A 14,941-nucleotide genomic window follows, 5' to 3' on the forward strand; every position below is an offset into this window, starting at 1 on the left:
CAGCGCACAGTACCACTTCTCTGACTGTTTATTGACAGATCATTTACAGTATCCTTCTCCACACCCAACCAGCGATAGAGCGACAGATCTGGGAATTCGTGACGGTCTCTGTCAGCAGCAGGTCCATGATATAACCCTGCAAGGACAGGACAGTAAGTATGTGCCCCCTTACAAGCTGGCACCAGGGGCAGGAGGGTAGAGGGGGTACCTGGATAGCGTGGGAGATGCAGCCGTGGGTGCGGTGGGTGTACCCCACAGTGTTCAGAGCCTCCCAGGCAAACTCCTCGCTGGACTTCACCAGGATGTTGTTGGCTGGAATGGGCATCATGTTGGTGGACACCAGGTGCGGCAGGACTGACTGTGGACACACAGCACAACCGTATGTAAATGAAAAAGATCAAGCCGTCTTCTGATTGGCTGACCTCTGTACCCCCCAGCGATTTCCAGATCGCCCCCCGGCTTCTTTGTTTTGAAAAGAGCTGCAGGTACAGCATATGACCTGCAGCCCTATTTATTCCTATGGAGCCGTCAGAAAGAGCTGAGTACAGCAACTGGCTCTTTCCGGCAACTTCATAAGAATGAATATGGCCGCAGGTCACATGCCGTATATCTGCAGCGCTATTTAAAACAAAGGAGACGGGGGCCGATCTGGAGATTGCCGGAGGGTACGGAAGTCAGACCCCCCCCCCCCCCGCAATATCTTATTTATCCCCATTATGAGATGAAAATAGTGTGTGCGACTTCGGCCTGAGGCCGCTGCCAGGATCTCCTGCCACCCCACCATCCCCCATGTGTACCTGGACTATTATCCCGTCACTTCTGTACTCAAAGTTCAACGAGCGAGAGAAGAAATCCACAAAGACCTGAAAAGAGACAGTGTGATGGCGAGATGAGGAGAGTGATGTCATAGTGATAATTAGTGGTGCCAATTATAAGGAGAGTAATAGTCATAGTCAGGGCCGGTCTTAGGGGTGTGCGACCATGTAGTTAGATAGGGCGCCCTGATTGACAGCGTAAGAAGTCAATGAAAATGCAACACGAGTGCCTTCATTGCAGCAATTAATCATTTAATTGCCATCCATTATGTTAACACATTCCCCAACCTGAACACACCCTTAAAGGGGTAGTGCGGTGTTTAACTTTTAGTCACTAAACACACATTACAAAGTTATACAACTTTGTAATGTGTGTTATTTAAGTGAATGGCCCTCTTCCCCGTGTTCCCCCCACCCCGGAAGTGTTGGTGCATTATACTTACGTGTTAGCTGTCGACCCCAGCCGTCATCTTGTGTCGACGACGTCATCTTCGGAAGGCTGGACAAACCGCTCTAGCCGTCCCTCATGCCGGCCCCATGTTCGCCCGCTCTTCAGCTGCTCAGCCGCGATTGGCTGAGCATAACTGTGAGGGACGGCTGGAGCAGTTTGGCCAGCCTCCCGAAGATGACGTCGTTGACACAAGATGGCGGCCAACACGTAAATATAATGCACCAACACTTCAGGGGTGGGGGGAGCACGGGGAAGGGGGCCATTCACTTAAATAACACACATTACAAAGTTGTATAACTTTGTAATGTGTGTTATTTAGTGAATAAAAGTTAAACGCCACACTACCCCTTTAAGAAGCTCCTCCTAATCTGCTCTTTATACCTGTATTAATTGCACCTATTTGAACTTTTTACCTGTATATAAAAAAAACACCTATACATGACCAAAATCAACCTCTCCACCATGGCCAAGACCAAAGAGCTGTCTAAAGACATCAGGAACAAATCTGTAGACCTGCACAAGGCTGGGATGGGCTACAGGACAATAGGCAAGCAGCTTGGTGAGAAGACAAGTCATGGCAGGACCTGGTCAAAGAGATTCTGTCATAGTTCTGTCAGTAACACACTATGCTATCATGGATTAAGATCCTGCAGAGATGCAAGGTCCCCCTTCTCACACCAGCACAAGTACAGACCCATGTGAAGTTCAGTGACCACGAGAAGGCCATGTGATCAGATGAGACCAAAGTTTTGGATATCAATTCCTTTCACTGTGTTTGGAGGGAGAAGAAGGATGAGTACAACCCCAAGAACACAGACCCAACTGTGAAGCATTGGGGGGGGGGGGGACTCAAACTTTGGGGGGTACTTTTCTGCAAAAGGGACAAGACGTCTGCTCCGTATCGTAGAGAGGATGGATGGGGCCATGGATCGTGAGATTTTGGCCAACAATGGGTGGTGGCTGGGTTTTCCAACATGACGATGATCTGAAACACACAGCCAGGGCAACTAAGGAGCGGCTCTGTGAGAAGCGTTCCTAGGTCCTGGAGTGGCCGCCAGTCTCCACACCCAATAGGAGAACTTTTTGCCCCAAACAATGCTCTGTAGAACTGTTGATGTCACACATTATTAAGCATTAGAGATACCTAGTGGGGCCAGTGAGTACCCTCCACCAGCCAGAAGGCGAAACACATCCATTCCTCCACTATTAGCTGGACTTAAAAGAAACCACGAAAGCCGCACGGTACATCTAAGTAGGTCAGTTGCGGAAACGCATTGTATAACTAGCGCATGTGCGGCAAGTGCAGTTCTCGAATCTCTGGAATCACTCCCTCGGTTATATACTGTATACATTTTATTTTTAGTTTGGAACAGGCACATATGACATTTTAGTTTTTTTTTTTTTTTTATAAGCAAATAATCAACACCCTATGGGTCCTATCGGATGAAGCGATTTTTCATTTTCTCCTACTACCGATAAACGATTGTTTTTGCAAATGACCTGAAATCGTTCACCATAATAGATGGAACCATAGTCCCGTCTATTAAGATCATTGTTACGATTGTTTGTATACGCTATACTCCTGATCGCAGAACGATGTGTACATACACTGAAAGATTTACGAACGATTAACAATGACTATGGTCGGCTTAAAAGATGCGATTAATGGGACATGAAGGAATTCTCATTAGTACTTTAATGGTTGCCTCATACACAAAGAAAGATTATCACTAGAGGTAAGCGAACCTAGAGCATACTGGAGTCTATCTGAACCCGAACGTTCGGTATTTGATTATCTGGGGCTGCTGAACTTGGATAAAGCTCTAAGGTTGTCTGGAAAACATGGATACAGCCAATGACTATATCCATGTTTTCCACATAGCCTTAGGGCTTTATCCAACTTCAGCAGCCACCGCTAATCAAATGGCGAAAGTTCGGGTTCGGATGGACTCCAGCATGCTCGCTCATCTCTAATTATCACTTAAATTTAGATGATGTGACGAGTTTTCCCACGGTAATATTTCCCTAAGTATACAGCTATCCTGCACAGGTTCTCAGACAGGTGGCGCATGTGTATATATTTTTTTAACTTCTTTTCCGCCCCTGTATATTGGTGACTATAGTGATAATACAGCTGCTGGTGATAATTATCAAAATCTAGTATTTATACAGATAATAATAGAGCTGTGGGCGATTACAACAACGATGGTGATAGCGATGCTGGTGGTTATAGGGATTAGATTGATGGCAGTGATGATAGTGGTGATTATAGTTCGGCAATGTTCTCTGAAACCGACTGCCGAAAACATAGATACAGCCATAACCCATAGGCTGTATCCATGTTTTCCTGGCATCTATCTTCTTGAGGTGCCGCAAGTCAAATGCCGAGTATTCGGGTTCAGAGAATGTTGTCGAAACAGAACCGTTCGGCAACTCCACTCGGCACTAGTTATAATGATGATGCTGGTGGTTACAATGGTGATAGTGACTATAATGAGGATTATCTCCAGGGTCTCCTGCCTACAGCCGTGCTATGGATCAGTATGCTAGGAATACATATTGTGGTCCCTATAGAATTCTGTGGGACGCCCTCATCCTATCATTGTTGGTCAGCCATATGTCATGCATGAGACTCCTTCAGTACCTTAGTACAACCATACATGGTCACCAGCGGGTACGGCCGGGCCCCGGCACAGGAGGACAGGTTTATGATGACTCCTCTCTTCCTATAAAGAGATAAGACAATGCCAGTCAGCATCACAATTCTATGTGTGCCATCATGTACAGGGAGGGAGGGGGGAATCTGCGGATATGTTTAGCTGATTGTAACAAATGGAAAAAACTTTAAAAAAATGTCTCCCCCACACCAGTACACCACCATACTACTACACCAACACGCCTATACCACCATCATCATGCCGCTACACCACCACCATACTACTACACCAACACGCCCATACCACCATCATCATACCACTACAACACCACCATACCTCCGCACCATTCCTGGTAGAACAATCCTGGTCATCTGCAAAACAAGTGTATATGATTGGAGCAAAAGAATATCACCCTGCAGGAGGAGGAGGAGACTCATAGCTCCATCTATCTGTATCACCCTGCAGGAGGAGGAGGAGACTCATAGCTCCATCTATCTGTATCACCCTGCAGGAGGAGGAGGAGGAGACTCATAGCTCCATCTATCTGTATCACCCTGCAGGAGGAGGAGGAGGAGACTCGTAGCTCCTTCTATCTGTATCACCCTGCAGGAGGAGGAGGAGACTCATAGCTCCATCTATCTGTATCACCCTGCAGGGGGAGGAGGAGGAGACTCACAGCTCCATCTATCTGTATCACCCTGCAGGGGGAGGAGGAGACTCATAGCTCCTTCTATCTGTATCACCCTGCAGGAGGAGGAGGAGGAGACTCGTAGCTCCTTCTATCTGTATCACCCTGCAGGAGGAGGAGGAGGAGACTCATAGCACCCTCTATCTGTATCACCCTGCAGGAGGAGGAGGAGGAGACTCATAGCTCCATCTATCTGTATCACCCTGCAGGGGGAGGAGGAGGAGACTCACAGCTCCATCTATCTGTATCACCCTGCAGGAGGAGGAGGAGACTCATAGCTTCTTCTGTATCACCCTGCAGGAGGAGGAGGAGGAGACGCATAGCTCCTTCTATCTGTATCACCCTGCAGGAGGAGGAGGAGGAGACTCAGCTCCTTCTATCTGTACCACCCTGCAGGAGGAGGAGGAGACTCATAGCTTCTTCTATCTGTATCACCCTGCAGGAGGAGGAGACTCATAGCTCCTTCTATCTGTACCACCCTGCAGGAGGAGGAGGAGACTCATAGCTCCTTCTATCTGTATCACCCTGCAGGAGGAGGAGGCGACTCATAGCTCCATCTATCTGTATCACCCTGCAGGAGGAGGAGGAGGAGGAGGAGACGCATAGCTCCATCTATCTGTATCACCCTGCAGGAGGAGGAGGAGACGCATAGCTCCTTCTATCTGTATCACCCTGCAGGAGGAGGAGGAGGAGACGCATAGCTCCTTCTATCTGTATCACCCTGCAGGAGGAGGAGGCGACTCATAGCTCCATCTATCTGTATCACCCTGCAGGAGGAGGAGGAGACGCATAGCTCCTTCTATCTGTATCACCCTGCAGGAGGAGGAGGAGACTCATAGCTCCTTCTATCTGTATCACCCTGCAGGAGGAGGAGGAGGAGACTCATAGCTCCTTCTATCTGTATCACCCTGCAGGAGGAGGAGGAGACTCATAGCTCCTTCTATCTGTATCACCCTGCAGGAGGAGAAGACTCATAGCTCCTTCTATCTGTATCACCCTGCAGGAGGAGGAGGAGACTCATAGCTCCTTCTATCTGTATCACCTGTATTGGGTATATGGAGGTTACTTACATGGAGCACGAAGAATACATTGCAGTTCATGATGTTTTCTATTCTCTGGAAATTGAGCGCAAAGGGAAAATATAATTAGTTTTCTATTGGAACAATATCAATACCGATCCACTGCAATAATCTTCTATATTAATCATTACTCTCAGGATTTTATTTTGTGTGTAAATTTGGGATGAAAATGTTTCTCCTTCTGTGTGTGAGTAGGGGGCAATGCGGCATGGTGTGAACAGTTCATTGGCATACTGCAGAACAATGTGAATGGAGAGGTGGTATCACTGGCTCCCACCACCTCGGGGGTTTCCTCTCATGCTGCAGCTGACCTCTTCTTACGCCATCAGGGTATGTTCCCACTAAGGACCACATGCCTGAATTTCAAGTCGAGGCCGCTCAGCCAACTCCGCTTGAACTTTCACCTGTCCTATAGACTTAATGATATTCTCGTCCACCATGTCAATTCTATGGACGAACGGCGGCTTGAGCTTCAGAATATTATTGAGTCGATGGGACAGGTGGAACCTTAAGGGAGTTGGCTGCGTGGCCTTTGCTTGAAAATACCCCCATGCTCTATCTGCGTTCTTCATATGTGTCGGTCTTCTCCTCACCGTTGTTATAGGTTTTCTCTATACGCAGTAGTCATGGAGCTCACCTTGTTTAGATCCGGGGTGTCAAGAAATCTTCTTGTTACACCCAAACTCATTCCGACGTTATTCACTATAAGAAGAGAAAAGAGCGGGTAACCTCCTATCACTTGTGTCCGGCTCTACTGGTACACGGCCCGTCAGGGGAATATTGTTATTGGGGACAACAATACTGTGAGCCTAATTCCTGGAGACAAATAGATTGATAGCTTCATGATGTAGGTTTCTATGCCTGAGCCGCTGCATGCAAACCTTCCATCGCCAAGCACAATGGTGAGCATCAGTGCCACCCCTGTGCTTAGGTTATTTGTGGTATTACAATCCAGCTCCATTGACTTCTGCAGAACTAAGCAAAGTTCCACAGCCAACCTGAGTGGTGCTGTTTCTGGGGGGGAAAAGCTGCCATGTTTTCCTAAGCCCTGATAATCCTCTTTAAGACAACATCACTGGACTCAGCAGCTTTGGCACCATAACATTGTGGACAATTGTAGCTTCCAGCTTTGTAGGAACAGTTTGGGTTCAACCCACATGGCTGTCCCAGTGCACACAGCAAGGTCCTGTGATCCCTGCCCTTCCCCTAACATCAGTGTCTGACCTCACCATTCCTCTTCTGGATGAAAAGATTATTTGGTAAATTCGATTTCATCAGATTCTTTGTCTCATTGTTGAATTTTCCCTGGATGCAAAAGAACACTGCAGAGACACCATCACATGTCTTGACGTCAGTGAACTAGCCAGACCTTCCTCCGGAAAGAAACAACCAAGCCAAGGAATGCCTCCAATCAAGGAAACCACCTAAGCAAGGTATCCATCCACAGACAGCTGTTTCGGGGTGTTTGCCCCTCATCAGTGTGGAGTAGGTTTCTGGCTAGTGGGAGCTGAGGGGGGGGGGACCTGGGGAAAGTCTTTTTGAATGCAGATAATGGCATATTTGCCTAATAAACCCAACTAAAAAGTTTCTTAAAATCACCCGGACTATTGATTTTTGCAAAAAAAACAAAAACAAAACAAGACAGTGACTCTTTATTGTCAAAAAAAATCTGACAACATCCAAAGACCTGCAACTTGCCCACCCTGAGCTATGATCAACCTTGATGACCTCATAATTAGACAAAAATTTAACAAAAACAACTTGTCCCAAACTATAGAAGACTCTTCTAGACTTCTTGGACCATGCTCTTCTGGCTGGTGTAGAACATTGGATATTTGGCCCTGATTTATTCGTAAGGTTTGATCTGAAGCCTACCTAGAAGGCCGATATCCAGATCCTTCAAGCCCTTCTCCATCTTTAGATAAATCTCAGATCTTCCCGTGAAGTCCACCTGGATGATCTTGGTTTTTCGTTGGGTCTGTTTTTCTATGGTGATAAGAGACCTAGGAAGATTAGGTCTTCATCCTTGATGCCCTGAGGAACCATCCATCTTCTTGACTTGATATCATGGTTGGGATCTCCTCGTCCCTTACCCATCTCCTTTGCCACTTTTTCTAGTTTCTCCTCTTTCCGACTGAGGAGGACGACATCGAAGCCCCTCCTGGCAACTACAGAGATGATAGAGAGGAATGAGGAAGGAATAACTGATAGATATACAGACGGCTAGACCAGAATCCACTAACCTCCATGGCGTACTCCTTCCCGAGTCCCGATTGCCACTGTGGGAGAAGGTCATAGAATATACTCAATGTAATCTTATCATACACGGAATAATGTGTAGCAGAATTTTTAGACACCAACATTGGTAGTTCTTCTCAGTGTGTGACATGACTGGTGTTTTGTAGGTATACACAGGAGAATATAATATTACAGAGAAGCATAATAAAATGCTGGGTAACACTGCTTCCGAGAAGGACCTGGGGATATTGGTGGCCAGTAGCCTCATCTATAGTGATCAGTGCCAGGCAGCAGCTGCCAAGGCTAATAACATCACAGGATGCATCAAAAGAGGCCGAGATGCTAAAGATGAGAACATAGTCACCTCTATACAGATCACTAGTCAGACCACACAGGGTATACACTGTGTACAGCACCGCACACCTGTACGGAGGACATGGCTGACCTGGAGAGGAAGCTGTTTTCCAGATGTCCCAAACAATTGGAAAGGGGATTCATCAGAGAAAATGACTTTCCCCCAGTCCTCAGCAGTCCGCTCCCTGGACCTTTTGCAGAATATCAGTCTGTCCCTGATGTTTTTTCTGGAGAGAAGTGGCTTCTTTGCTGCCCTCCATGAGACCAGGCCTTGCTCCAAGAGTCTCCGCAGTCTCACAGTGCATGCAGATGCCCTCACACCTGCCTGCTGCCATTCCTGAGCAAGCTCTGCACTGCTGGTAGCCAGATCCCGCAGCTGAAACACTTCTAAGAGACGGTCCTGGCACTTGCTGGTCTTTCTTGGGCGCCCTGGGGCCTTTTTGGCAACAATGGAACCTCTCTCCTTGAAGTTCTTGATGATGCGATAGATTGTTGACTGAGGTGCAATCTTTCTAGCTGCGATACTCTTCCCTGTTAGGCCATTTTTGTGCAGTGCAATGATGACTGCACGTGTTTCTTTAGAGATAACCATAGTTAACAGAAGAGAAACAATGATGCCAAGCACCAGCCTCCTTTTAAAGTGTCCAGTGGTGTCATTCTTACTTAATCATTACAGATTGATCTCCAGCCCTGTCCTCATCAACATCCACACCTGTGTTAATGGAGCAATCACTGAAACTATGTTAGCTGGGCCTTTTAAGGCAGGGCTGCGATGATGTTGAAATGTGTTTTGGGGATAAGGTTCATTTTCTAGGCAAAAATTGACTTTGCAAGTAATTGCTGTTAAGCTGATCACTCTTTATAACATTCTGGAGTATATGCAAATTACCATTTTAAAAACTGAAGCAGTAGACTTTGTAAAAATTAATATCTGTATAATTCTCCAAACTTATGGCCATTACTGTAAACGGGAGGCCTGGACGCTTCTCTGGATCAATATAATATTTCAGGTTATGGGCACCATGTGATAGGACGCTGATCCAGGGATTATTCTGGCTGCCATATTGGAGGTGGGAAAGAATCTTCCTCCCCGTGATGGGACGATTGGTGTCTGTCTCATAAGGGTTTTTGCCTTCTTCTAGATCGGTAAGATTATATATTGGGAGTAGTAGTGTATATAGTAGTGTTGTAGTGTATATACACGTCATGGTGTAGTAGTGTATATACAGGGTCTGGGCTATGTGTATATACAGGTCATGGTGTACTAGTATATATACAGGTCATGGTATAGTAGTGTATATACAGGTCTCGGTGTAGTAGTGTATATACAGGATCTGGGCTGTGTGTATATACAGGACATGGTGTAGTAGTGTATATACAGGATCTGGGCTGTATATACAGTATTAGGAGAAGTATATGGTTCCCTGGTAGTCCCGGTGTACCCCGTCCCTCTTACCTGCCCATCCTCCATACTGCTTGAGGTTAGTCCTCCACCACCGGGACAGTAGATGGTTCCTCACCCCGCTCAGCAGAGTCCAGACCTGTTTTAGCACTAGATATGATAGAGCCAGGAGCCCCAGCAGGTGGAGCCACTGAGAGAACCTGGACTCCTCCATGTGATGTTCCCTGCACTGATCCTGTGAGCTCTTACCTGTGCTGATCCTCCGAGCTCTCACCTGCGCTGATCCTGCGAGCTCTCACCTGCGCTGATCCTGCGAGCTCTCACCTGCGCTGATCCTGCGAGCTCTCACCTGCGCTGATCCTGCGAGCTCTCACCTGCGCTTATCCTGCGAGCTCTCACCTGCGCTGATCCTGCGAGCTCTCACCTGCGCTTATCCTGCGAGCTCTCACCTGCGCTGATCCTGCGAGCTCTCACCTGCGCTGATCCTGCGAGCTCTCACCTGCGCTGATCCTGCGAGTTCTCTCCTGCGCTGATCCTGCGAGCTCTCACCTGCGCTGATCCTCCGAGCTCTCACCTGCACTTATCCTGCGAGCTCTCACCTGCGCTGATCCTGCGAGCTCTCACCTGCGCTGATCCTGCGAGCTCTCACCTGTGCTTATCCTGCGAGCTCTCACCTGCGCTGATCCTGCGAGCTCTCACCTGCGCTGATCCTGCACACTCTCCACTGCACTGATCCTGCGAGCTCTCACCTGCGCTGATCCTGCGAGCTGTCACCTGCGCTGATCCTGTGAGCTCTCACCTGCGCTGATCCTGCACACTCTCCACTGCACTGATCCTGCGAGCTCTCACCTGCGCTGATCCTGCGAGCTCTCACCTGCACTGATTCTGCGAGCTCTCTCCTGCACTGATCCTGCGAGCTCTCATCTGCACTGATCCTGCGAGCTCTCACCTGCGCTGATCCTCCGAGCTCTCACCTGCGCTGATCCTGCGAGCTCTCACCTGCGCTGATCCTCCGAGCTCTCACCTGCGCTGATCCTGCGAGCTCTCACCTGCGCTGATCCTGCCAGCTCTCACCTGCGCTGATTCTGCTAGCTCTTATCTGCACTTATCCTGCGAGCTCTCTCCTGCGCTGATCCTGCGAGCTCTCACCTGTGCTTATCCTGCGAGCTCTCACCTGCGCTGATCCTGCGAGCTCTCACCTGCGCTGATCCTGCGAGCTCTCACCTGCGCTTATCCTGCGAGCTCTCACCTGCGCTTATCCTGCGAGCTCTCACCTGCGCTGATCCTCCGAGCTCTCATCTGCGCTGATCCTGCGAGCTCTCACCTGCGCTGATCCTCCGAGCTCTCACCTCTCCGTGCTTATCCTGCGCTGATCCTCCGAGCTCTCACCTGCGCTGATCCTGCGAGCTCTCACCTGCGCTGATCCTGCGAGCTCTCACCTGCGCTGATCCTGTGAGCTCTCACCTGCGCTGATCCTGCGAGCTCTCACCTGCGCTGATCCTGCGAGCTCTTACCTGCATTTATCCTGCGAGCTCTCACCTGCGCTGATCCTGCGAGCTCTCACCTGCGCTTATCCTGCGAGCTCTCACCTGCGCTGATCCTGCGAGCTCTCACCTGCGCTGATCCTGCCAGCTCTCACCTGCGCTGATCCTGCGAGCTCTCACCTGCGCTGATCCTGCCAGCTCTTATCTGCGCTGATCCTGCGAGCTCTCACCTGCGCTTATCCTGCGAGCTCTCACCTGCGCTGATCCTGCGAGCTCTCACCTGCGCTGATCCTGCGAGCTCTCACCTGCGCTGATCCTGCGAGCTCTCACCTGCGCTGATCCTGCGAGCTCTCACCTGCGCTGATCCTGCGAGCTCTCACCTGCGCTTATCCTGCGAGCTCTCACCTGCGCTGATCCTGCAATGTGACTGCAGTGCTGCCTGTCCCTTCTCTCGTTATAAGTGACAACTCCCCCTCCATTTTAACCCCTTCATGTCCATGTAGGACGGTGTGAGCTGTAAGGTAATCTGCCTAGAATCACATTAAGATCATAGAAGCAACTTCGTCAAAGGGGAATTCTATATATAGGAAAGTAATCATGTGTCATGTGACCCCCGTAAGGATGTGATATCACATGATGGTTACATTAGAACCCTGTGCACTGTGTGTATCATAACCAGAGCCTCCCTCCTCTTCTTCTCTTTCCAATTTTGCTCTCTCCTGTACACAGTACCTTGGCAGCTATAATATATACCGCCTTCTTTCTTTGTATTGGAAAGCACTTTGTATTGTTCTAGAACTATGATTTTTTTTGTTGACTGAAACGCGTTATTTTTATGTGAAACCTAAGACTCTATATAGGAGCTGGGGAATTGTTTGTACTTTATGCAGCAACTACAAGTGGACCCAAGAATCCCGGAATCCAAAAACATAACAGAACCATGGTCTGAAAAAAAAAATACTGCACCTACCAAATAATTTCTACCTATATGTAGTTATAGTGCCGTGTGATACGGCTTTTAGAGTTCAGAAAAGACGAGTTTCAGAGCGAGCAGTTGACGGACCCGAAACTTGCTCAGGCCAGAGAAATATAGCATTCCTATATATGATTCTGGAAAACCATTTACTGTATTATGATGACAAAAAAAAGAAAGAATATGATTACTGTAGTTGTACCAAAGACCTACAGAACAGATCTGGATCCGGACCATGGACACAGTGGCCAGTTGAGGATCCAGAAAACTACAGAAAAATATTGCTGAGATTTTTCTGGCCTGGTATGCTGGGTGATGAATGTCAGGTTCCTGCACCTATGCCGTTTTCTTAGCCCCTTGGCCCTATTACACCGGCCAATTCAGCAGATTATGACTCTTTGAGGTTGATTGTCCCTAACAAGAAAGATAGACAGGCAGGTGCATAGCTGAGAGCCTCGTACAAGCTCCTCCCTGATGTCTTATAAAAGTGGCAGCCAGGGTCGGTGTCAGAACTGGGCTTACCCAGGGAAGTGCTAGGGCCCGCTGTTCTAATGCTCACTGTACTGAACATTAGAACACACAGTAGACAGAGTAGGACCTGCACAGAGAGAGAAAAGGGTGAAGGACCTGATCACATGACCCGCAGGTCCTCAACCTTACAGTGTGGAGAGCAGCCGGACAGAGAGGAAGAGGGAGAAGACTGAGCTGCAAGTGCTGTTATAGTCAGTAATATGTGTTTGTGTATGTTAGTTGTGTCTCAAGTGATTGTGTATAGTGTATGGATGATGGGTGCATGGTGTGTGGATGATGGGTGTATAGTGTATGGATGATGGGTGCATAGTGTGTGGATGAGGGGCCCACTGAGGCCCTGTCGCCCGATGACCTGCAAAAACCTGGAGTCGGCCCTGGTGGGAGCTGCAACTTAAAGTGGATCTGGCAGCGAAATGTCTTTCCAAGAAAACCTTCTTTCCTTCTGAGGACACAACCCTTTATTACCTGGCACTATGGACAGAAAAGCTGATTCTCCGTGTAAAAAAGCATATGTGTCTGCTGCATCATCTCACAAGCTGGCTACCACATCCACCTCGGTGGCTAGGGCTCTGCGAATGTGGCCCATGATATTGAGGGTGGAGTGACGGTCGCATCAAAGTGTTCTGGTTTTTCCTCCTGTTCTAAAACCTTGTCAAACGCTGCTCATCCGGCCTTATGGCTCCAACAATGAGGAGAAGATGGAGGAGATGATGTTCCATCTAAGACTTATTTTGTGCCACTTCCTTTCTCTTTTGTCCTCAGTTGAAGGAAATTCTAAAGTCTTTTGACTTTGGATATGGAATGGACCCTCTCTTTCCCTTGAAGCCATTCCAGCAACAATAAATACAGACTATAAAATGGAGGCTCAAAACACACTTTTTGGTGTTAAGATGGCCGCAGTTTTATTCAAATCACAGGACTGAAACAATCACAGGAGTCAGGTGAACTGCTCGGTCACTGGGATTCATGGATACTGGGAGATCCCCAGCTGTGTAACATACAGCACCCAGCTAGACAGCAATAAAGGGAGGAGGCATGTTCTGGCTGCCATTCTAGCAGAGCCAGTCTACTTTAAGGGCCCCAATGACCCTACTGAAGATCCATACTCCATGCCCGCCCCTGGATGACGTTATCATTCTGACATCCTTAAGCCACCATTCTGACACCACCATTTAACATCCTCTACGAGGTAAAATGAGTCCTCCATAACTTGCCGGCAACTTCCACCTGACTCCTGAGCCGCCACAGAGAGGCCGTATAACACCTTAAATGGACTCGACCGCAACCAAAGCAACTGACCCCAATACTGAAAGATGCAGTCACCCCAAACAATGTGTACATGCAAAGGAAACTGCCTATGCTAAAGTCTACCTTCTAGACGATGTACGTATATAGGATATGGCTGATGATATAGTAACCAACATGACAAAGTGGTAGCTTTTTATACTATAATGGTGCGTTCACACCTACAGGATCTGCAGCTGATTTTCTGCAGCAGATTTCATTTAAATAACTGAACACAGCATCAAATCTGCTGCAGATCCTGTAGGTGTGAACGCACCCTAAAGGTAGAAACAGATAAACAGACCATAGTAATGGGCTGACCATAACCTGCAATACATGTATAGGGAATTCCATCAATTTTACAATCCTGTAGTTTCAATTTTCCCAAACAACATATCTATATCTTTCTGAACTGTGGCAATAACTGTAATCTGTAATAAGTTATATATTCCCCCATCCCCCATATAGTCCTACCAGGTAATGTATGCTGCTGCAATGGCTGCAAGGACATCGGTAACGATGACCCTGCAGCCCTCTCTCAATGATCATCAGGCCGTGGAATAAGCCCAGTAAACGAGCGTCAATCTAGCAGATCGGCGCTCGTTTACATCGTTGATCGGGCCCCCAACGGCCCGTGAAATAGGACCCTTAGCTGCATACGCCTGACCCAAGGGCACCCAGAATATATTGAATATATTGTGCTGTTTTACATACAGCTCATCACTCCAACTCAGATCTCTTCCTTGCTCTCAGCCGTACTCACCAGACCCAAGGACGCCATCAGCAGAGACCAGCACCATCTTGTCCCTGGAGTCCCAAACATTCTGGCTGGGTATTTTCCAGGGTCATCCCTCTGATGGACCCATGTCACCTGCTGTTACTCCAAGTCCGTTGTAATTTGAAATTGGTAAACACGGGCCAGCACTATCTCAATGCTACCCGCCACTTTACTGTGATGAAGGCCCCTTTAACTGGAACGTGCTGA

General features: G+C 48.1%; 1 protein-coding gene across 1 annotated transcript; it reads right to left on the reverse strand.

Annotated features, from left to right (window-relative positions):
- Positions 1-43: 43 nt before the first annotated feature.
- LOC138785150 (very-long-chain 3-oxoacyl-CoA reductase-B-like) lies at positions 44-9,916 on the reverse strand. The gene is made up of 11 exons (XM_069960746.1): positions 9,725-9,916; positions 7,930-7,969; positions 7,784-7,858; positions 7,566-7,676; positions 6,328-6,392; positions 5,682-5,726; positions 4,260-4,294; positions 3,911-3,992; positions 798-863; positions 209-358; positions 44-136 (listed from the first exon to the last, which is right to left on the reverse strand). Exons 1-11 carry the CDS (start codon positions 9,896-9,898, stop codon positions 44-46), a joined length of 936 nt encoding a protein of 311 aa, XP_069816847.1. The 5' UTR covers positions 9,899-9,916.
- Positions 9,917-14,941: the final 5,025 nt, after the last annotated feature.

This window comes from Dendropsophus ebraccatus, chromosome 1, assembly GCF_027789765.1.
Source record: "Dendropsophus ebraccatus isolate aDenEbr1 chromosome 1, aDenEbr1.pat, whole genome shotgun sequence".
Classification (NCBI taxonomy): Eukaryota; Metazoa; Chordata; class Amphibia; order Anura; family Hylidae; genus Dendropsophus; species Dendropsophus ebraccatus.